Source organism: Zingiber officinale, chromosome 8A (assembly GCF_018446385.1).
Source record: "Zingiber officinale cultivar Zhangliang chromosome 8A, Zo_v1.1, whole genome shotgun sequence".
NCBI classification, from domain to species: Eukaryota; Viridiplantae; Streptophyta; class Magnoliopsida; order Zingiberales; family Zingiberaceae; genus Zingiber; species Zingiber officinale.
The window spans coordinates 16,081,625-16,104,555 of record NC_056000.1 but is presented as its reverse complement, the minus strand read 5'-3'; the positions used below and the strand labels follow the sequence as shown (position 1 = coordinate 16,104,555).

General features: G+C 40.2%; 1 protein-coding gene and 1 pseudogene across 1 annotated transcript; both read right to left on the bottom strand.

Moving 5' to 3' along the window:
* Positions 1-118: 118 nt before the first annotated feature.
* Positions 119-1,454, bottom strand: LOC122012728 (probable carboxylesterase 13). The gene has a single exon (XM_042569363.1). The coding sequence runs from the start codon at positions 1,260-1,262 to the stop codon at positions 300-302; it is 963 nt and encodes a 320-aa protein (XP_042425297.1). The 5' UTR covers positions 1,263-1,454; the 3' UTR covers positions 119-299.
* Positions 1,455-1,659: 205 nt separating this feature from the next.
* Positions 1,660-5,951, bottom strand: LOC122010552 (annotated as a pseudogene).
* Between the last annotated feature and the right edge of the window lie 16,980 nt (positions 5,952-22,931).

Below are 22,931 nucleotides of genomic sequence, written 5' to 3'. Positions count from 1 at the left end.
TTCACTCTGTAAAATAATTTGCAAGTCAAGTTTCAAAACTGAGCTTATTCAAAATGTGAGGCTCCTTAATGATATTTCGGTGTGAATAAATTAATAAATTTAGCAATTAATATTTTAATTAGATAAGAATTTATTAATATTCATTTAATAATAAAAATTATATAAATAAATAAGCTCAGTTTGGCTCTTTTGCACCCCGCCATATAATTTATCTTCGACTCAAGCATAATATGCAATTTATCAATATTTTATAACATTACAAAACCACCCTTAAGTTTTATAATATTTGATGGAAATTTCTAAAACAGCTTGTCGGCATGGAAGAAGGCGGCGATCTTTTTTCGCATCTCCACCGCCTTCCTCGACTCCGGCGTCCACAGGTGGAACACGTGCTGCACCCCCTTCGTGACGTACAGCTCCACCGACCCACTCCATCCGCTTCGCCGCACCGTCTCGTAGTACGCCCGTCCCATAGCTGCATAGAAGTCATTTTCCGCCACCACCACAAGCGCCCGCCGGCAAGGCATCGCCTTCAGCCGATCTTCCGCCTCCTTCAACGGATCCGCACGAGGGTCCTCCAACCCGATCGCCCCGGCGCTCACGAATTCCCATGAGCTCTCCAGCCACTCCCGCAGCCCCACGCTCGCTTTCTCGCCGTCCAGCGGGTGCTTGCCCCAGAAGTAGGGGTGGATGAGAACGACGCCCTCAACGCGGGTGCCACCGCCCAATCCGCCAGCCCCGATCTGGAGGAGGACATTATGGGCGATGTTGGCACCGGCGCTGTCTCCTGCGAGGAAGATCCGGCGGAGATCGCCGTGTTCCGCGAGCCAGGAATCCGGACCACTGCCTCCGGCGTGGGACGCGACCCAGCGGATGGCAGACAGGGCATCGTCGTACGCGGCAGGAAGGGGGTGCTCGGGGGCGAGGCGGTAGTCGAGGGACACGGCGAGTACGCGGGCGTGGGCGACGAGGGCGTGAACGAAATCATGGTAGGTGGAAGAGAAGGGAGATCCAATGACGAAGCCGCCGCCGTGGAGGTAGATGAGAACAGGGAGCTTAGTCTCGGCGTTTATGTTGTTGGGGAGGAAGAGGCGAGCGGAGACGCCGGTGGTGGAGTCAACGATGACGTCCCTGGAGACGACGACGGAGTCGGTGGCGGAGGCGGGGACGAGGTCGGGAGGGTTGAGGCGCTTGACGCGGCCGCTCTTGTAGAGGTAAAGGTAAGGGGAGTAGTCGTAGGCGATCTCGGCGTCGGGATCCATCAAAGTCGAGCCGATAAAAACCCCAAGCAGAAATAGGTAACCGGAATAAGGTATTCTGTATAATGCTCAACTCAAGGCTTTATTTTACTTGTTCCCTAAGTAATCAAAGACGAGTGGAATTTGAGTTGGTGAGGAAGGGAGACATGATCAAAGGAAAGACCTTAGTGGCGCTGAGTCTGTGATCAGACGTAGCAGTAATTAGACCAGCAACGAAATAAATATCGAGACATACCATTCAAAAATATATAATGACGCTCCATCAAATTGCATAATTATTTCATGTTCGTTCAAATCATTGACAATGCATTAAAGACGAGAGGAAGCTACTACTGAACCCAAACAACCAATAACATCACCGCCATTAAGAGAGCACCCCTTGAAATGGGTTGTTCGCGGTCTATGGTTTCCAAATGATGCTTGTCTCAGCGATCATGGAGGTCACCACATATGGATCCATTCACGACCCACACGGATGACCTTTGCCATTCTGTTCCATTTCACGATCCACACGGATGGATGCACCACGATTGACAACTACCTGAGAGTCATAGAAAGTAATAGTTAGATAAATGTATTCAGAGGATTTTGGATTAGTTTATTTCTAGAAAGAAGGGTAAACTAGATAGATTCTGATATTATTGATATAAACGGTTTCCTCTTACATATTGTAGTAGAGGGAGAATGCCCATTCTATACCGATAGGAAGGTGTTGATATCAGCAGTCTCATGTCGTCCGGTGAGACGGTGCGCATTTCCATTACCATAGGCAGCAATATGCTCCTTGTGCCTCTTGCCAAGCTTCTCAATGGCACTCTTGATAGCCTCATACCCACCATCGCTCCAATAGACTCGGTACTGAAAGGCACACATTAGTAGAAAATTTAGATACTGAAGGACACGAAAAATAAACTCACTGTTGAATTGATTGAACATTTAAATGACAAGCTTAAGACAAGAATTTTATTTTTTTATTACCTGTAGTTTGTGTGAGCACCAGCACCATTCCAGCCTGCCTAAAAAAGCAAAGGAATCATTTAAGTATCTAGTGAAGATGGTTGAGTGGTCCTTCTTCAATGAAATTATGACCTGGATTGGCTTTGGATCAAAAGAGAGAACTACTCCCACAATTTCAGTGATTCTCTAAAAGACAATAACAAATGTGGAATAGGAATTTAAAGTTCTCCGTGAAACAAATTTTGGTTGCCCCCAAGCTGGAACATCAATTTAATCACCTCGAGAATGAAGCGAGCAGCCCAAAGTTGATCACCAAGATGCCAATAGCAGGTCCAACTTGGAACTCCCACTTCAAGTTAAAGAAACAATCGTTTAAAAAAAAATGTGGCAAATAATAGTAATGCAAAAGCCTGACAATCATCAATACAAAATAAAATAAAAGGGACTCACCTGGCGAGGCATGACTTCCCCGTTAATAACACTAATGTTGATGCCAGCATAAAGACAAGCTTATAATGAGCATCAACTATGTCACGGCCAAAAGACTTGTCAACACCAAGAGAACAATAGTATGGGCCTTAGAATATGAATTGAATTGATCAAGCTAACAGAAACGGTTAAAGGTCTCATAGTTCAATTCTTCATATAACTGATCAGATGATAACTCAACAATGTCAAATAAATTAAATTATTTAACCAAAAACACAAGCCCTTACAATTGTCAAGGAAAAGATTTTTTTTTTTTTTTTGGGGGGGGAAAGAAAGGTCTTCCCTTGTGTTCATTTAATAGACATACTAAGCTAAAGTCTACATATGGAAAATGAGCAATTTAACTAAAAAAAGTCTAAGATGTTTGATAAACAAATACGATTAGAAAATTATGGTTCAAACTCCTAACCTAGGAGCCAAGGAAGCCACCAACAGGCCAGCCAAGAGGCCACATGACATCTTTTTGCATGAGGATGTACTCCTGCTCAGTTTCACACATGAAAGAGAGAAAAATACAACCAACATAAGAAAATTATATTAGAAGTTAGTTTGAGAAAAAAAACTAGTTAAACAAAGAAACATGCCAAAACTTTTCAGCAACAATATCAGGATGGCTGAAAACTTTAACAACATTGTATCTCTTATTAGTGGGGATTGACTCTCCAGCTAGAGTATAACAATCACATATGACCTACAAGTCAACAAAGCAATTGATTCCAGCAGATCATATAATTATGAGAACAAACTGATAAACTTTGTCATGAAATTATGGGGATCGGAACAAAGATGAGCAAATGGAGTTTTTGATAGTAACATGGATTGATGCTAGGTTTTGTTGCTCCTAACATGGTGGTTAAAAGCTGCTATATGAAAATTCAATTGCATGTATATGTTAAAATGTTTAATGTCTGGTCCTTAACAAATAAGGTGAATATTGACTCGTCATTGCACTACCAATTGTTTAACTCTTAAACGGTTCTTTCAATATAATTATGATGGTTTAAAAGATCAATGACATCATTTAACAAACATATCTATGTCAACAGGAGAAAGAAAATTAGTATCATTTAGTATTTACTAATAACATTCCAAGTAGTGGTGAGCAATCAATTAATAACTAAATTGAATCGTTTAAATTAAAATTGAACAATTTTTTTTTACTTAACCGAACTTTTAAACAAAAATATAATAAAAAAAATTAAACTAATAAAACATAGTAGTTTATGAGTATTTTCGGTTTAATCAGTTAATCCGAATTTGGACTTTTAAAATCGAGATTGAACTGTTGGGTTGTAAGATTGTAAGCATAGTTTCATATTAGAAATATATGGGAAAGATCGTGTGTTTATGAAAGAAAGATATATCCATTGATTGAGACATTTTCGGTAGAGCTCAAAAATAAAATCATGAGAATTTAGGTTCAAAGTAGACAATAACTAACGTTTAAGTATGTAAATTGTTTAGTTTAACTAAAAAATGTCTAAGATGTTTGACAAACAAATAAATTTAAAAAATTATGATTCAAACTCTTAACCTAAGGGCCAAAAGGTTTAATCAAATTTAAATTTTTTAAATCGGAATCGAACCAATTTAACCAAAATAACTAATATTTTAAAATAATCAAATTTTAAAATTAACCGAATCAAACTTTTAATTTCAAACGATTCAATTAATTAATTCGGTTTATAAATCAACCTTTTGCTCACCTTTAATTCCAAGGGACTGAACGAACCTAATCCATCATTTTTTTGCGCTACAGCCATGTTTATTAACGGATAAACTTTTCTATGTTTTAATCATAAAATACTATAAAGTTTTATAAGTGATTTTTCAATATACATATCACGGCTAAGTATATAGATTCAAACTGACAACAGGGGTGAATGCTCCGGTTCACATGACAAAACACAAATTAATTAAAAATACAATGAACTAGACTTACGAGGATATTGTTCCCCCCTCCTAAATGGATCCTTGAAAATGGCTTGAGGCCTGCATGACACAAAAAAACTAAAATAAAATAAAATAAAAAATAAAAAAAAATAAACATTGACATTATTGGTAATTGGAATGGATAATACCCATGTTGTCTATATTTTCATAGGACAATTTACTCTTATACCCCTTAATATTTTCATTATCTTACTATTTTATTAAAAATCTGTCCCCTTTACTAATTAACTTTAGTGGTCTAAAATAAATTTACGTTAATATTCTTTTTTTCTATTCACATTAAAAATAATTCCAAGATTTATTAGTAATTCCACAAGCGAAACAATCAGTGATCTAGAGTTCGAGACTCAGTTGCGACGTATTATTATGATTTTTTCTCATCATTAATTTTCTCTAGTTGTTTTATATAAAAAATATATAGTTATCTTTAGTCCCACATCTTAGAATTGACAACACTATGATCAAAGAAACTTCTATAAATATTTTAGGCTGACAATGTTAAAAAATATAAATTCGTTACAGTAGTTTGTTGTTGACATTCTCTAGCTTCATCCTTGCATTATTACATGGGTCTGACGAATCTTACCCAAATAATTAATTCTTGATTCTGACACTCGAAAATCCAAACAATTCGGATTTTCAAAGACCCAAATAATTCAGATTTTCAAAAGTCAGGTACTTTATCCTACTTTAGTATTTTAATGCTAAAATGTTTTAATTAATATAATTTTATTATAAAGGGTCAATGTCATTTCAATGTATTATATTACACACGCGACGCGTGTGCACGATCACTAGTATTATATGATGCGTCCAAGTATAAAAGGGAAGAAAAGATAGAAAAGAGAGAAGAAGAATATCCATTAGACGGCAGGATTTGGTTTGTAGAATCGAGAAGTTTTCGTCATTGTAACCTTCTCATAGACAGCAAGAGACGATTCCTTCTTCCAGCGTTTTTTATACCTTGTTATGATTTCTCGTCATTGAACATGCCGCAACTAGTCATGAAGGTGACTGTTCGGCTGGAAATCTTCGAAACCATAGTTTCCTCGTGCTCCCGTGGCGGACGTTTTGGTCGTTGCAAAAGAGTGTCGGCGACTGCATCATGGCAATAGGATGTCGATGATAGGGTCACAAGGAGATTGGTGACAGGATCGCAGGTCAGCGACTGAGTCGCTCGTCGAGTTGGCGTCGCTGCTCGGTAGCGCACTGCGCCAAGTTGGAAAATCGTGATAGTGTCACGATTTCCACCGAAGCCGAGCTCAGGCCGCGGGGATATGCCCGCGATGGCATTCCGGAGCCAGCGATGGCTTCCTATCTGACCGGCGATGCACTATTGGCTGGGATACGTAGAACAATGTTCGACGACTTCATCGGGCGGAGGTCTACCGGTGTCCAGTGTCGAAAAGGACCAACGACTGAGTAGGTTGGAGATTGGATGTCTATCGCAATTACGTGGAGGCAGTGGGCATGGTATGCGGCAAGGCAAAGAAAACGGACGGACGGAAAAAAAGTCACGAAGTACACTACTTCTTAAGAAAAGTTTGATTTTTATAAATCAAATAAAATTTAAAAAACAAATAACGTTTTTCTTTTACATGGCTGGGTTCTGTTGACTAGAGGAAATCAAAATTAAAAAAAAAACGTTAGCTTATATACTTAAATCATTGTCTCAATTAATTAATTAATTAATACATATTGGATATTAATTGTATTTGACTTAGATCTCAATCTAGTTCACTTAACTAAATCGATAACATTAGTTTAACTGGACTATGTTTTTTTAATTCAATTAGACCTAATTTAGATTAAATAATTAATTAATTTAATCAAATCAATTTGATCTAAATCAGAATCTGTTGAACCCCGTGGTTATTTTAATGTGATCAACCAACTTAGGTTAGGTCCTATTTGTTATTTGATCCCTGTGTCTAAGTGTGCAGGAGCTTATGAGCGTAGAAAGTCGAGCGGAAGACGCAGCTAGCGAGAAGGACGACACGGGAAGAGAGCCGACGGACTCGGTGCGCCTGAAGGACAAGAGAGTTACGGAAAAGTACATCGGTGGACGAGAAGAATGTGTGCGACGTTCGAGGGACAAGAAGTCGGGACAGAAGCCTGCTCGAGTAGAAGCTCGGAAATTGGATTCAGGTGAACCCTATTTCGGTTGGTCACAATCACCCAAGCAATCGGAACTTCGGAAGCCTTCGTGAAGATGAAGAAAAGCTGAAAAAGCCGTTAAAGGTGCCCTCAACATTGAAGGCACCCTCAACACTAATGAGGGCGCCCTCAACATTAAAGGCATCCTCAATACTGTTGAGGGCGCCCTCAACTTGGTCAATCTGACCGTTTGCAATCGGATAAAGTTTTATCCGAATATGCTCTTGGAGGCGCCCTCAACCCCTTTGGAGGTACCCTCTGTTGGATCGTGAAACGTCGATAGAGGGGGGGTGAATATCGATTCGAAAAACAGCGTTAATAAGAGTTAAGCGCAGCGGAATAAAAACTTAGACAAATGAACACGGTGTTTTTACTTCGTTCGGAGCCTGTGACGACTCCTACTCGAAGGCCCGTACTCCGTGAGTACTTTCGTTGGGCAATCACTATCAATTCGAATATTACAGAGTTAAGTACAAGAATTGACAGATAATGAAAATACCGACAATAGAATTAAAACAAAATCAGCACTGAGTCGGAGAGCTTTTCGTGGCGTCGCAAGAGCACAGAGCAGCAGATCTTGGATTCTAAGTTCATATCGAAGCTCTACCCTTGCCCTTTCTTTTATATGAAGCTTAGGGCGCCCCAGATCCCTTCCAGGCGCCCTGGTGAGACGTGGCAGGTCCAACCAGTGAGCTCCACGTGGCGACGCACAATCGGGATAAAACTTGCCTCCCGGGCGCTCGGACCACCTTTCTCCAGAACATGTCCTTTTCCTGCAAGACAAGGTTAGTCCGAGGCAAGAATAATAAATTTCCTGCAAAACAAAGTGTTAGCATAGTTCATGAGTTTGACATGAAAAAGTATGACTTAGATTCCGTCTTTCCGAGACCGGAATCTAGTCACGATCTCGACTTAGATATCCGAAATGGATCTAAGCCGGTTCGACGCCTAATCTTCCCTTCCCGGGAACGCGTCCTCACAGTCACTCCCTTCCAGTGACTTATCTTTACTCACCTGCCAGACGTCTGGTCAGCCCTTCGACCCGTCTGGACTTCTTGCTAGCTATTCGGTCAACCCATCGACCTAGCTGGACTTCTCGCCAAGCGTCCGGTCAGCCCGTCGACCCACTTGGACTTCTCGCCAACTATTCAGTCAGCCCATCGACCTAGCTGGGCTTCGTGCCAGACATCCGGTCAGCCCGTCGACCTGTCTGGACTTCTCCTGCACACTCGATCAGAGTGTTAGACAACAACAGACTAACTTAACCTGATTTGTCATTCATCAAAACATGGGTTAAATCGTTAGTGCTAACCGCACCAACACCCTCAAGACTCGAGATAGACTTTCCAGGAGCTATATAAAGGCTCCTGGAGCTAGGAAATAGTCGATTCAACTGTGTACTCAATTCATAGCAACTTCTGTGATTTCTTAGTGTGTAAAAAGGCTTCTCCACCTACAGTGAAGGAGATTCGTAATGCTCTTTTTCAACCGCCTTGGATTAACAACCTTCTTGGTTGTAACCAAGTCAATTCGCTGAGTCTTCTTGCTTTTCTTTATTTTATTTTGTTATTATTATTGTTGCTGTTATTCTTGAGTTGAAAGTTTTGATGAGGGTATTCTTATTTTACAGGCAATTCACCCCTCCCCTCTTGCCGACCCAGCTGCACCAACAAGTGGTGTCAGAGCCAGACTGCTTTAGAAGGACTAACCATCGTCTGAAGCAACAAAGATCAAGACGATGATCGGAACAAGTATTCATCCCCTGAAATTCGACGGAGACTTCGCTACGTGGAGACGACGAATGGAGGTATTTTTTAAAACGGATTTCGATATTCTTATAACTATGAAATATGATTTTACAGCTCCAAAAGACAAAGAAGAATACCAATGGACGAAGAATGACCAAGCCGATTTCGTGGCTAACGGAAAGACAGAGTTCCATCTGCTCAGCGTGCTTCCGCCCTAGGAGATAAGTCGAATCGGAAACTACGACTCCGCCAAAGACCTCTGGGAAAAATTCCTAGACCTCCACGAATGCACCTCAGAAGTGAAATTAGCAAGGCGCAACATCCTCCGGACTCAGCTGACAAATCTCCGGATGAACAACGGTGAAAAGGTAGTGTAACTCCAAGCGAGAATTAAGGAGCTAATAACTCAACTGACCAATCTCGGAGAATCGATAACGAATCGAGATTCTATCTAGTATGCGCTCAACGCCTTCCCAAGAATTCTAGAGTGGGCGTCCTTAGTAGATGCTTACTACATCTCTAAGGATTTTGACGTAAGTACTTTAGAAAATTTATTTTCTACTTTCAAACTTCACGAATCTCGAATTGCAAAGCCGAAACAAATAGAGAAATCAGATCTCAATGTTGCCCTACAAGCCAAGATGGGCGATCCCAACTCCGAAGCGTCAATCGATAAAACTGAAGCGGCGCTATTGGTAAGAAAATTAAATAAGTTTATTAAGACTAATAAATTTAGATTGCAGTCGAGAAAGCATCAACGCAACAAAAGGACGGTCCGATACTACAACTGCAATGAGGAAGGGCATATCAAGGATGACTGGCCAAAACTAAAGAAAAGGGACAAGGAGAAGTCTCAAAGGCCGACGCCCTCAAAGCGCAAGAATTTGAAGGCTACATGGGATGAATCGTCATCCTCCAAATATGAAGTTGAAGCCTTCTCGGGACTAGCGCTAATGGCCAACCATCAATTAGAAGAAGATGAGTCTAGCTCAGAAATGAGCATAGATGAAGGGGGAGGATCATCAGAAGAAGAAAGTTGCACTGAAGGGGGAGCATCAGAAATAGAAGTAAGTAAGGTACATTCTCTAACTCCCAAGCAGTCCTTTCAGTTTATTAAAGTGCTTACAAAAGATTTAGTTAAATTAGAAAAGGAAAATGATATGTTAAAATTAAACTTAGCAAAGGCATGCCCTCTTGAGATGTATGATAATCTAAAATCAGAAAATGAAAAATTTGAAAAATAATGCATGCTTAAATAAATTTCCAAAATCAAAACTTAGAATTTATGGGAAGTTGAATTGGTATATTAGAAAATATCAAGGACAACTTAGAAAAGTTCCCAAAAGTTATGTACCCCCTAAGTTTTTGATTAATCCGATAGGGAGGAACCTATACTGGGTTCCAAAAACCTTTCTAGATTAAAATTTTCTAAATTAGCGTTTTCAGCAAGAAAAATTAAACAGTTAATTTCTTTTGAGACTTTGTCTAAGAAAGTGGTTGTTGCTTCAATAACCAAGAAGGCCTAGTGCCTCGCTACTATCTGAAAGTCAAGATATTAAAATAAAATGTTTAATTAACTTACTAATAAAGCATGAAAATAGAAATTAGAAAATGCTTTAGCTAATTTTTTTTGAAAATTTCTCAAATTTTTTTTTCTAAAAATTGTCTAAGTTAGAATTTTTCTTTTACTTAGAATTTGTGTTTGGAAAAACTTAAGTTTTTTTTTAATGATTTATTTTAAAACTTGAATAACTTTTACTTAGAATATTTTTACTTGAAAATTATTACCCCATTTTTTTTATGTGATCAAAGGGGGAGAGATAGGTACAAGTTTAGGGGGAGTTAATATTTTTTTTTAAATTTTTAAATTTTACTTAGTGTTGCAAATTCTTTTATTGCAACCTTTTTGCTTAAAATGTTAGTTTAGTAATTTCTTTAAATTACCAGTCTGTTTTTTTCCCTAACTTGAACTTGGGTTGATGCACATCAAAAAGGGGGAGATTGTTGGACCCTGTGGTTGTTTTAATATGATCAACAAAATTAAGTTATGTCCCTGTTTGTTATTTGATCCATGTGTCTAAGTGTGCAGGAGCTTAGGAGCGCAGGAAGTCGAGCGAAAGACGCAGCTGAGAGAAGGACGGCACGGGAAGGAAGCCGACGGGCTCGATGCGCCCGAAGGATGAGAGGGTTGCGGAAGAGTACACCGGTGGACGAGAAGAACGTGTGCGATGTTCGAGGGACGAGAAGCCGGGACGGAAGCTTGCTCCAGGAGAAGGTCGAAAATTGGGTTCGGGTGAGCCCTATTTCGGTTGGCTGCAATCACCCAAGCAATCGAAACTTCGGAAGCCTTCGTGAAGATGAAGAAAAGCTAAAAGAAGTCGTTGAAGGCACCCTCAACAGTGTTGAGGGCGCCCTCAATATTGAAGGCACCCTCAACAGTGTTGAGGGTGTTGGTGCAACCTTAGGTCAAGGTTGACCTGGTTGACCTGACTCGAGTTGACCTGACTCGAGTTGTATTTTGATGTTTGGCTTAGGAAGATTGTTGGTGCAACCTTAGGTCAAGGTTGACCTAGTTGAGTTGTATTTTGATGTTTGACACTCGTGGAAAAGTTGTATTCTTGATATAGGACAAGAATAGATGTTTGGGAGATTATTGGTGCAACCGTAGGTCAAGGTTGACCTGGTTGACCTGATTCGGGAAAGAGTCCAAGTATGGAGACTTGGCAATGGAAAAAGTCCAAGCAGGGAACTTGGCACTGGAAAAGTCCAAGCAGGGAGCACGCGAAAAGTCAAGTGTGGAGACTTGGCACGGAAAAGTCCAAGTATGGAGACTTGGCTGGAAAAGTCCAAGTATGGAGACTTGGCACGGAGAAGTCCAAGCAAGGAGCTTGGCACGAGGAAAGTCCTAACTGGGATGTTAGGCGGTGGAAAGTCTGGTGAGTGAAGCGAGGCAGTGGGAAAGTCCTAAGTGGGATGTTAGGCGGTTGGAAAGTCCGTGAGTGAAGCCGAGGCGGTGAGAAAGTCCTAGCGGGATGTTAGGCGGTGTGGAAATCCTGGTGAGTAAAGCCAGGTGAAAGTCCGGGTGAGTGAAGCCAGGCAAGGGAAAATCCAGATGGATCAGGGATGATCGGACATCTGGTGTTGAGGAAAGTCCAAGTAGGTCAAAGGGATTGACCGGACACTTGGCGGAGAATTCTAGCAGGTCAAGGGAGTGACCAGATGCTAGGAATGATGAACCAACAGGTCAAGGTTGACCGGATGTTGGTGTAGAAGCCTGAGGTTTAGGGCTGGGGAGTTTGGATCGGTCTGCAGACCGATCCAGTGATACACTGGATAGCCTGATCGGTCACCAGACCGATCAGTAACCATCCAGTAGCCTACTGTAGGTTATCTGATCGGTCTGGAGACCGATCAGACAACGAACAGGAGGTTCCCTGATCGGTCTGTGGACCGATCAGGAGGTTCCCTGATCGGTCCATGGACCGATCAGGGACGGAACAGAAGCGAAGGCTTCTTCCCTGATCGGTCTGCAGACCGATCAGGATGTTGCCTGATCGGTCCACAGACCGATCAGGGTTCTAGCCGTTGTGACGCAACGGCTAGTTTCTTCGCTGTTTCTTCTTCGCAGGTATAAGAAGACGAGGGCATCTTCTGTGCAACTTCACTCGATCTTCTTTTCTTCTAGAACTTTTGTTCTTCTGCTGCTAAAGCTTCTGCTTCAACTGAGCTTTGATTGAGCTCGCCTCCGAAGCTTCGCGTGAGCTTCCAGTCGTCGACCAGCTGCTGCGTTTGGGTTGTGAAGTTGCTGCTTCACCTCCAGTCGACAAGAAAGCAAGCAATTGGTAGAGTGCTATTGTATTCATATTGTATTGCTTTTCTTACTGTTCTTGTACTCTTTGTTTGCTGTTGCAAACGTTTGTGGCGAGGTTTCTCCACCCACAAGGAGTATATTGTATTAGCCGGTTCTCCGGGGACTCATCCACCGACGGATTGACTGGACTCGTCCACCTTACGGACACGCCGAGGAGTAGGAGCCCTAATCTCCGAACCTCGTTACATCCTTGTGTTAAGGTTTGGTTTTCTTCTCTTTCGTTTCTTTGTATTTTCCGCTGCGCTAACACGTTTTGTAGAAAGAAACGACGATTTGGGGTCGGCTATTCACACCCCCCTCTCTAGCCTCCGTACGAAGGATCCTAACAAGTGGTATCAGAGCGAGGTCGCTCTTCATCGGATCAACACCCGTGGGAGCAAAGCTAGAGAATGGATCTCTATGGAGAAGACATCACCATTCCACCCTTCTACGAATGCGGCGACTTCGCGTATTGGAAGGTAAGGATGAAGTACTTTCTTATGACTAACATAATGAATTGGTTTTGTGTACAAGAAGGTTTTACTCCTTCGGTGGATAAGGAAGAAAAACCACTTGAGAAGAAGGAGTGGACAAGAGAACAAATTCACAAATCCGAAATCAACGAAGAGGTAACAAGAATAATTGAATTTTCATTGCCTACTAACATCTTGTGTAAGATAGGTTACAACAATGCCAAGGAATTATGGGATAACTTGGTCAAGTTCCATGAGGAAAGCTCAAATTCAAGCCATGAAGAGGAGCTAAGTGAGCCAAGTAGCTCACATCATGGAGGAGAAGATTTAGAAGTTGAGGGCCACTCAACATCTAAAGAAGAAGAGGAGGTGAGTTCTTCTTCAAGATCGGAGCACGAAGAAGAAGCTTCTACCTCCGGAAGGGATGAAGGAGAGAGCGTTCAACCATCCTCAACCCTAGGTAACTCAAGCAATTTAATTTATTATAAATTACATATAATGTGCTTTGAGTGTAGGGAGTATGGACATTACAAGAGTAAGTGTCCAAGGAGGGTTAGGAAGACTCCACCGGCGCCAAAGGTCAAGGAAGTCGGAGTCCCAACACGCAAGGGCAAGGAGCACGTGGTGTGCTTCCAATGCAAGCGAAGGGGACATTATCGGAGTCAATGTCCGAGGGGGAGGCAACCTCACAAGGACAAGAAGACGAGCACATCGATAGGGGGAGCTAAGGCAAACCCTAAGGTAACCTTTAAGGCTCATTATTGCAATACTAGTAAGATGCATGCTAGTAGTTTGATTGCAATTGACAATAATGATAAGCATGATAATTATAAAAATCGATATACATGCTTAGGTGCCAAACATGTGAGCCTAGATGAGGATAACACTAGGAAAGCCAACCCTAGGATCAACTCATCTAAGGTTAAGGATAACCTAGGTAGAAATCCCAAATCATCTAGACATATGCCTAGGAATACCTCAAAGAAAAATGATAAATTAAAGTTTGAGGTATTAGAGAAGGAGAATCAAGTCTTGAGGTCAAGACTTGATACTTTGGAAAAGGCTCTTAAGAACTTGGAGAAGTCATCTCTAGGGTTTAAGGGTCAAAAACCAATATCCAAGGACAAGAAAGGTTTGGGTCACAAACCTAAGTCCCAAATGGTCAAGCCCACTTATCACAATGTTCCATTCGATTATGGAACAAAATCTAGGGCTAGGAAGACCATCACCAAGGTCACAAGGGGAGTCACCCCTAGAGTTGATCTTGATGAGTCCCAAATGACCAAGGCTTTAAAGTCTAGGAGGGTCATTAGGAGGGTTGCTAGGGAAGTCATCCCTAGTGAATATTTAGTGAACCCAATGAGCTCCAATAGGTATTGGGTTCCTAGGAGTGTGATTCCATCACGCTAGATGGATTAGAGTGTGCCAACTTTATTTGGATAGATAGTTAATCTATTCATAGCAAAAGGTGGCATTTGAGGAATTTTCAAGGGGTAATCAAGCCTTGAAAATGAAATTAACAATTATTCCTAAGGTGATTAGAATGTGTCAATCAAATTTGAGGAGTTTTCTAGAGTCAATCTAGTTGGCATGTAGTGATCTAAACATCTTTGGTATATGATTTGAGGTCTATCACACTTAGGAATATAGAATTTATGGCAAAATGATCAAAATTATCAAAAATGGCAACTAAAGCTAGAATTAGGTATTTTCTATACCTTTATGTGCTATTTACCATATATTGTTTGCCATATGCCATGTCATGACATCATATTTATTTTATGGTCATTTGAAATGTCATGATAATGCTTAGGTTAGTTATATGTCATGCTTTATTTAAGTTTCATACTTTATGCCATGACATCATGACATTGGCACATGTTTTCATTTATGATATCATTTTATGTCATGTCATCATTTCTTGTATTTATAATCAATGAAATTGATCTAAGGATAAACAACACAATTTGATATGGAGATCAAGTTGTTGTTTTAGAAAATGCATGAAAACTTAGCCTAAGATAACCTAAACCCATATCTCACATCAAAATTGACTTGGATGTGTTTGATACACCTTAGATGTGTGTGAGATATTAGGATGATGAGTTAGGATCAAGGTGCATAGTTCTTGTACCTAGATGAGCCTAATTCAAAAATTGGGGATCATAGGGAAAGCTTATGTACAAGTCATGTACATATAGCCCAAAGATTGTGGTCCCAAATTAAAGGGTTTAAAATCATTTCAAAATTGATTTGAAAAACCTTGATGAAGCTTTTCTAGTGATAGCATTCATCATTGAGCAAATTGATACAAAGTTGAGGTAAACTTGAACTATTTCAAAGTTTTTGAACTTTGTATAAAGATTTGAAAATGGAAGTTATTTTCATTGAAAACTATTTTTCCATGATAGTATATGTTATGAGGAATGTATCCTCAAAATTTCACAATTTTTCGAATTTTCTGGAATTTTCTAGGAGTTTCTGAATTTCGGGAAGGAAATTTCAGAAATCTGCCTATCAAAGTCTGGATCGGTCTGGGGACCGATCCGAAGTCTGATCGGTGCGTGGACCGATCCGATGGCATTGATCGGTGCAGACCGATCGATGAAACCGAGAGCTTGGTGCGATCGGTGAAGGCTGATCGGTCTAGGGACCGATCCATGGGGTCTCCGATCGGTCAGGGCGTGCCAGTTTCGATTGTTCGATCTGAATTTCTGAAATTTCAGCTGGAAGTTGGGTTTTGTGGATTTCTAAAGGTTTGGAACTCACAAAGACATTGTTGGTGCAATGGTCAAGGGGGAGTTAACCTTAAGGGGGAGTTTTACCTAATTGTCAAGGGGGAGTTGACTGTTAGGGGGAGTTTTTACTCCTTAAGACTTTTGAGGATTAGTGATATGGGATTATCACTAAGCTGATTGTTGAGTTTAGTATCAAGGGGGAAATTAAGAGTTTCAATGAAATGTATGGGACTTTCATTAGGAAGAAACTCTTGACCTTGATACCCTTTTTTCTTTTTTGATGTGTGTCAAAAAGGGGAGAGTGTTCATTGGAGAATTATTGGAGAACCCAAGTTAGGTTATCGGGTTAACCTAAGCTAGGGAAAGAATGTCAAGGAATGTTCAAGAAAAGAACATTGAAATTCTTTTTGATGTGTGTCAAAAAGGGGGAGAATTATTGGAGAACCCAAGTTAGGTTATCGGGTTAACTTAAGGGGAGAATGTCCAGAGAATGTTCAAGGAAAGAACATTGGACATTGGAAGATGGTTGGAAAACCTAAGTTAGGTTAACCTAACTTGATTATGGGTTTTGTCAAACATCAAAAAGGGGGAGATTGTTGGTGCAACCTTAGGTCAAGGTTGACCTGGTTGACCTGACTCGAGTTGACCTGACTCGAGTTGTATTTTGATGTTTGACTTAGGAAGATTGTTGGTGCAACCTTAGGTCAAGGTTGACCTAGTTGAGTTGTATTTTGATGTTTGACACTCGTGGAAAAGTTGTATTCTTGATATGGGACAAGAATAGATGTTTGGGAGATTATTGGTGCAACCGTAGGTCAAGGTTGACCTGGTTGACCTGATTCGGGAAAGAGTCCAAGTATGGAGACTTGGCAACGGAAAAAGTCCAAGCAGGGAACTTGGCACTGGAAAAGTCCAAGCAGGGAGCTTGGCACGCGAAAAGTCCAAGTGTGGAGACTTGGCACGGGAAAAGTCCAAGTATGGAGACTTGGCACTGGAAAAGTCCAAGTATGGAGACTTGGCACGGAGAAGTCCAAGCAAGGAGCTTGGCACGAGGGAAAGTCCTAACTGGGATGTTAGGCAGGTGGAAAGTCCTGGTGAGTGAAGCCAGGCAGTGGGAAAGTCCTAACTGGGATGTTAGGCAGTTGGAAAGTCCTGGTGAGTGAAGCCAGGCAGTGAGAAAGTCCTAACTGGGATGTTAGGCAGTGTGGAAAGTCCTGGTGAGTGAAGCCAGGTGAAAGTCTGGGTGAGTGAAGCCAGGCAAGGGAAAATCCAGATGGATCAGGGATGATCGGACATCTGGTGTTGAGGAAAGTCCAAGTAGGTCAAAGGGATTGACCGAACACTTGGCGGAGAATTCTAGCAGGTCAAGGGAGTGACCAGATGCTAGGAATGATGAACCAACAGGTCAAGGTTGACCGGATGTTGGTGTAGAAGCCTGAGGTTTAGGGCTGGGGAGTTTGGATCGGTCTGCAGACCGATCCAGTGATACACTGGATAGCCTAATCGGTCACCAAACCGATCAGTAACCATCCAGTAGCCTACTGTAGGTTATCTGATCGGTCTGGAGACCGATCAGACAACGAACAGGAGGTTCCCTGATCGGTCTGTGGACCGATCAGGAGGTTCCCTGATCGGTCCATGGACCGATCAGGGACGGAACAGAAGCGAAGGCTTCTTCCCTGATCGGTCTGCAGACCGATCAGGATGTTGCCTGATCGGTCCACAGACCGATCAGGGTTCTAGCCGTTGTGACGCAACGGCTAGTTTCTTCGCTGTTTCTTCTTCGCAGGTATAAGAAGACGAGGGCATCTTCTGTGCAACTTCACTCGATCTTCTTTTCTTCTAGAACTTTTGTTCTTCTGCTGCTAAAGCTTCTGCTTCAACTGAGCTTTGATTGAGCTCGCCTCCGAAGCTTCGCGTGAGCTTCCAGTCGTCGACCAGCTGCTGCGTTTGGGTTGTGAAGTTGCTGCTTCACCTCCAGTCGACAAGAAAGCAAGCAATTGGTAGAGTGCTATTGTATTCATATTGTATTGCTTTTCTTACTGTTCTTGTACTCTTTGTTTGCTGTTGCAAACGTTTGTGGCGAGGTTTCTCCACCCACAAGGAGTATATTGTATTAGCCGGTTCTCCGGGGACTCATCCACCGACGGATTGACTGGACTCGTCCACCTTACGGACACGCCGAGGAGTAGGAGCCCTAATCTCCGAACCTCGTTACATCCTTGTGTTAAGGTTTGGTTTTCTTCTCTTTCGTTTCTTTGTATTTTCCGCTGCGCTAACACATTTTGTAGAAAGAAACGACGATTTGGGGTCGGCTATTCACACCCCCCTCTCTAGCCTCCGTACGAAGGATCCTAACAGAGGGCACCCTCAATATTGAAGGCGCCCTCAACATTGATGAAGGCACCCTCAACATTGAAGGCACCCTCAATACTGTTGAGGGCGCCCTCAACTTGGTCAATCTGGTTGTTTGCAATCGGATAGAGTTTTATCCGAATATCCTCTTGGAGGCACTCTCAACCCCTTTGGAGGCGCCCTCAAGACTCGAGATAGACTTTCCAGGAGCTATATAAAAGCCCCTGGAGCTAGGAAATAGTCGATTCAACTCTATACTCAATTCCTAGCAACTTTTGTGCTTTCATAGTGTGTAAAAAGGTTTCTCCACCTACAGTGAAGGAGATTCATAGTGCACTTTTTCAATCGCCTTGGATTAACAACCTTCTTGGTTGTAACAAAGTCAACTCGTTGAGTCTTCCTGCTTTTCTTTATTTTATTTTGTTATTATTATTGTTGCTGTTATTCTTGAGTTGAAAGTTTTGAGGAGGGTATTCTTATTTTACAGGCAATTCACCCCTCCCCTCTTGTCGGCCCAGCTGCACCAACAGAATCGATTTGGGTTGATTGATTGGGCTTGGACCAATTATGATCAAGTAACCAGATTTATTCTAATGGATCAAATGATTAGATTTGTTCTAATGGGTCAAACTTAAACCAGTAGGCATTAGTTTAATTAAATAGACCTAAGTTTGATGAATAAGTTTGAGATTGGTTGAAATGGACTTAGATTATACAATAATAGAACATAGGTATAGCAAATTCCTGTCCAATTAGACCAGTTCTAATTGAGGACAATGAACCAAGCTTGAGATCTAGATTCCCGATCGACCGGTCTAATGGGTCAGTTATCTTAAACTCTTGAAAATCGAGAAGATTTATTTTTCTTAATTTATGATGTTGATTTTATGCTTGTATAAATTGAATTAAGCTGGTTTTGTACTGATTAGTTAGTTTTATACTGACTTATTTAATTTTAATTTTGAAAATGGCATGGACGATTACCACATTAACTCGTCGCAAAGTGCGGTGGAACCATCTCAGGGAGGGAATTCAGGAGATAGAGTATAACTCTACTTATGGAATTGATGGATACATTGGACGACTTGATGAACTGTTTTGGAAACTTGAGCAAGAAGAGTTTCTAGTCCTGCATAGTTATAGGATCTGAGCTTTGATGCGTTCTTTGCCAGAGTATCCTAAGATGATAGCAAACTATATATGGGGGCATTATGAAGGATGTGTCACATATTCGAAATTGTGTGAGGAACTACTTCACCATATGGATGAAGATGATCCTGAAAAGTTTGGAAAGGACCCGAAAATGATCGAGGAATATCCAGAAGAGGATTCGATTGTGGATCTGATAAAGAATCCCGAAGCTGCCCCACCTGAGATTAGTACAAATGAGTCCAGGTTGAAGGGGATAATATTGGCCACTGCACTAGTGTCTGTCCTGGTAGGAGTGGTGTTAGGCTATTTAGTTTATTAGAGTTATGTTATTGTTATTATCATTATATATGAACAATTAATCCATGTAGTTCATATCAGTTTATTATATGTTAATAATATGCAGTATATTTTTATATTAATGATATGTTCATTCATATATTTATTTATGTTGTTTACATTATATAATGCATGATTAGTTCATTTTATTAAATGATTAGTTCATTTAACTAAAGAAATTATGATATAATAAATGATTAATTCATTTATTGAGATACGTGTAATAGAATTGATCAATATTAATTTGATTAGTTATATGAATGATGAGTGAAAACATATTTATCACTTGATTTTGTAAATTAACTCAAATAATATTGAGGCAATCGTTAATTGCATGCATTTAAATTACACTAAATACTAAATAATATGTTTATTTATGATAGATTATGACAACCAAAAACATTATAGCTGAACTCAACAAGGGTGAAAAACTTAATGGGGATAACTATAAGATCTGGCACCTCAAGATATAGTATGTACTTGAGGAACAAAAAGTTCTAGAGGCTGTAAATCAAGTTATGGCAGAACCTGTAGATGGTCCCACTGCATAGTACAGATGAGATATTGATGTCTATAAGGCATAGAAGAAAAAAAGTCTCCCCTGTAAAGGACATATTGATTAGTTCAATAGTAGATAACCTAGGTTTTGAGTATGAGTCATATCTTTCGACTCATGCAGTCTAGGTAGCCCTTAAAGAGAAATACAATGGAGTAAGTCTGAGCAAGATTCGACAGCTAATGATCAAGTTTGACAGCTACAAGAAGCGTCCAAATATTTTGATGGTTCAACACCTCAGGGAGATATCGAACATGATTTGGGAGCTTAAAACTACTGGTTATGAGTTGACCGATGAATAATAGGTTCAAGCAATTATTCTTTCCCTTTTACATTCTTGGGAGACCATGAAGTAGACCCTAACTCACAGTGAAAGTATCAAGACTTTCACTGATGTCTTACACGATGTAAAATTAGAGATGGAGAGAGTTAAATCCGCAAGGATTTCTCGACTAGACTATGTGGCTATCGATTTTTTTGGATCATCTGGATCCATGAAAAAGAAATGGTTCAAATAAAGGAAGGGAAGGAATAAAGAAGCTGCTACTGTGGAACAAGGCCCAATCAAGAAGATAGGAAAAAAAACTAGAAAGAAACCCAAAAATAAGTTAACTTGTTTTAACTGCGGTAAGAATGGTCACTTTGCTCGGGAGTGCACTGAGTCGAAAAAGGTAAATCCAAATGTGTCTTGTTTTCTTGAGCATTTTGTTTCTAATTCAGTGTTATTAGCTGATTCTTATCTTTTGTGAATTATAGATTTGGGAGCAACCAACTGTTAGAGTGTATACTAAAAACCTAGTTTTTGTAAACATTTATTTTGAAATAAAGAATCACATTGGTAAAAAATGTCTACATTTATATGCTAAGTGTAGTTATTCAATTAATTTATATTGTAGATAACATGGTGTGTGGTGTCACACACAGAAGATCATGTTATCGATTCTTTATAAATTATAAACAGTAGCTCACGACTAAGATGGAAAGGAACAAACCATTGGAATAGTTGTAGTGTAATTAGGTATTAGTTTATCTTGACTAATATATTACACTAGTACACTCTGAGTGTATTGAGCAGGACCATTTAAGGTAAGTTCTTTTTATACTCACTTAATAAAAGAACAAGACCTTAGTTATTATGGAAGTGTGTGCTCTTAATCCTAATATAATAACAAGCACATATATTTAGTATTTATTTTTTTAACTTATCAAATGGTGAGATTTAGCTCGATAAATTAATAGGCCCGATAAGTTGGAAATTATATTATTTATAGTGTGTGTTGTTGATTATAGAAGGAAACTGTGTCCTAGTAATCTAGGTTGAGAATGTCCCCAAGAGGAGCTCATAAGGATTGTCATGTTAAACCCTTCAGGTGGACTTAGTCTGACATGATGATAAAGTTGAGTGGTACTACTCTTGGACTAAGATATTAATTAAAGTGAGTTGTCAGTAACTCAATTAAATTAATGGACATTCGATATCTTAAACACAGGGAGACAAACATACTCATGATAAGAAGGAGCCCATAATGTAATTTGGGATTGGTGCAGTAGTGCAATAATAGCTCTCTAGTGGAATGAGTTATTATTAATGAACTTGAGTTGTGTGTTTGGGGCGAACACGAGATACTCGAGCTCATCGGAAGGCCAAAACCAATTTCTCCTCTAGGTCCCTGTCGTAGCCTCAATAAAGCCTCAAATCCACTTATGAAAAACTCATCTTGGTGTCCAAAAAGGGGGCCGACCATGGCTTGGTGGCCGGCCACTTCCTCCTCAAAGGGGTCGGCCCTTTGCTTGGTGCCCAAGCAAGAAGGGGTTGACCACCATAATTCAAACTACGAGGGGTGTTTTGAATTTTTAAAATCTTCTCTTTGTAGATAACTACAAGTTTTAAAAGAGGGATTTTAAATTTATAAAAACTTTCCTTATTTGAATTAGGTCACATGTTTTAAAAGAACGTTTTAAAACTTTCCTTTTTTAACCATCCACATGGATTTTAAAAAGAGAGTTTTAGTTTTAAAACTTTCCTTTTTTTGTAACCATGTTAAAAAAGAAAATTTTAAATGAGAAGTTTTAAATCTTAAAACTTGGTTTAAAATTTTCCTTTTTTAAAAATCCACATTAGGAATTTTAAAGAGAGCTTGTAAAATTTTATAAGAGCTTTTCTTCTTTGCTTATAAAATTTTTACAAGATTATTTTTTTCTTCTTTTAAGGGCCAGCCACCCTTGCTTGGTGCCCAAGCAAGGGGCCGACCAATCAACCATTCAATCAAGAGGAGAAAAAAGGAATTAAAAAGGAGGAAAGGAAAAACAAGAGGAAGATTTTAATTTTTGTAAAAATCATTCCTTATTTTCCTTGGACAAGTATTATAAAAGAAGGGGAGGAGAGGCCTCATGAGAGATCAATTCTTATTCTCTTGCTTGTGCTCCCTCTTGTGGTCGGCCCTCTCCCCTTTCCTTTCCCCTTGCTCTCTTTTATTTCTTTGTGGTGGTGGTGGCCGGATTTTAGAGAAGGAGGAAGAAGCTTTTGGGTGGTGTTCATCTTGGAGGATCGTCGCCCACACGACGTCCAAGAGGAGGCGAGGAATACGGCAGAAGATCTCGAGGTTATTAGCATACAAAGAAAAGGTATAATTAGTAATTGTTTTCCGCATCATGCTAGTTTTTCTTTGTATGAATTCCAAACGCAAGAGGCATATCATTCTAGAGTTTCGAATTTGTGATTCGAGTTTGTGTTTTTTTTTTTTTTCGAATTTGTGATTCGATTGTTCTTTTTAGTTAAACCTAGAGTTATATAAGAAAATTAAATATTAGCTTTCCTTAAAAGGCTTTGTCTAGACGGTGATGGATGATCCCATACCCAAGAAGGACTAGTGTCTCGCCATGCAGTCCTGGAAGCCAATTTTGGAAA

Bases quoted from the DNA above. Each gene is read 5' to 3' on its own strand.
- LOC122012728 (XM_042569363.1), bottom strand. From the start codon at position 1,262: ATGGATCCCGACGCCGAGATCGCCTACGACTACTCCCCTTACCTTTAC.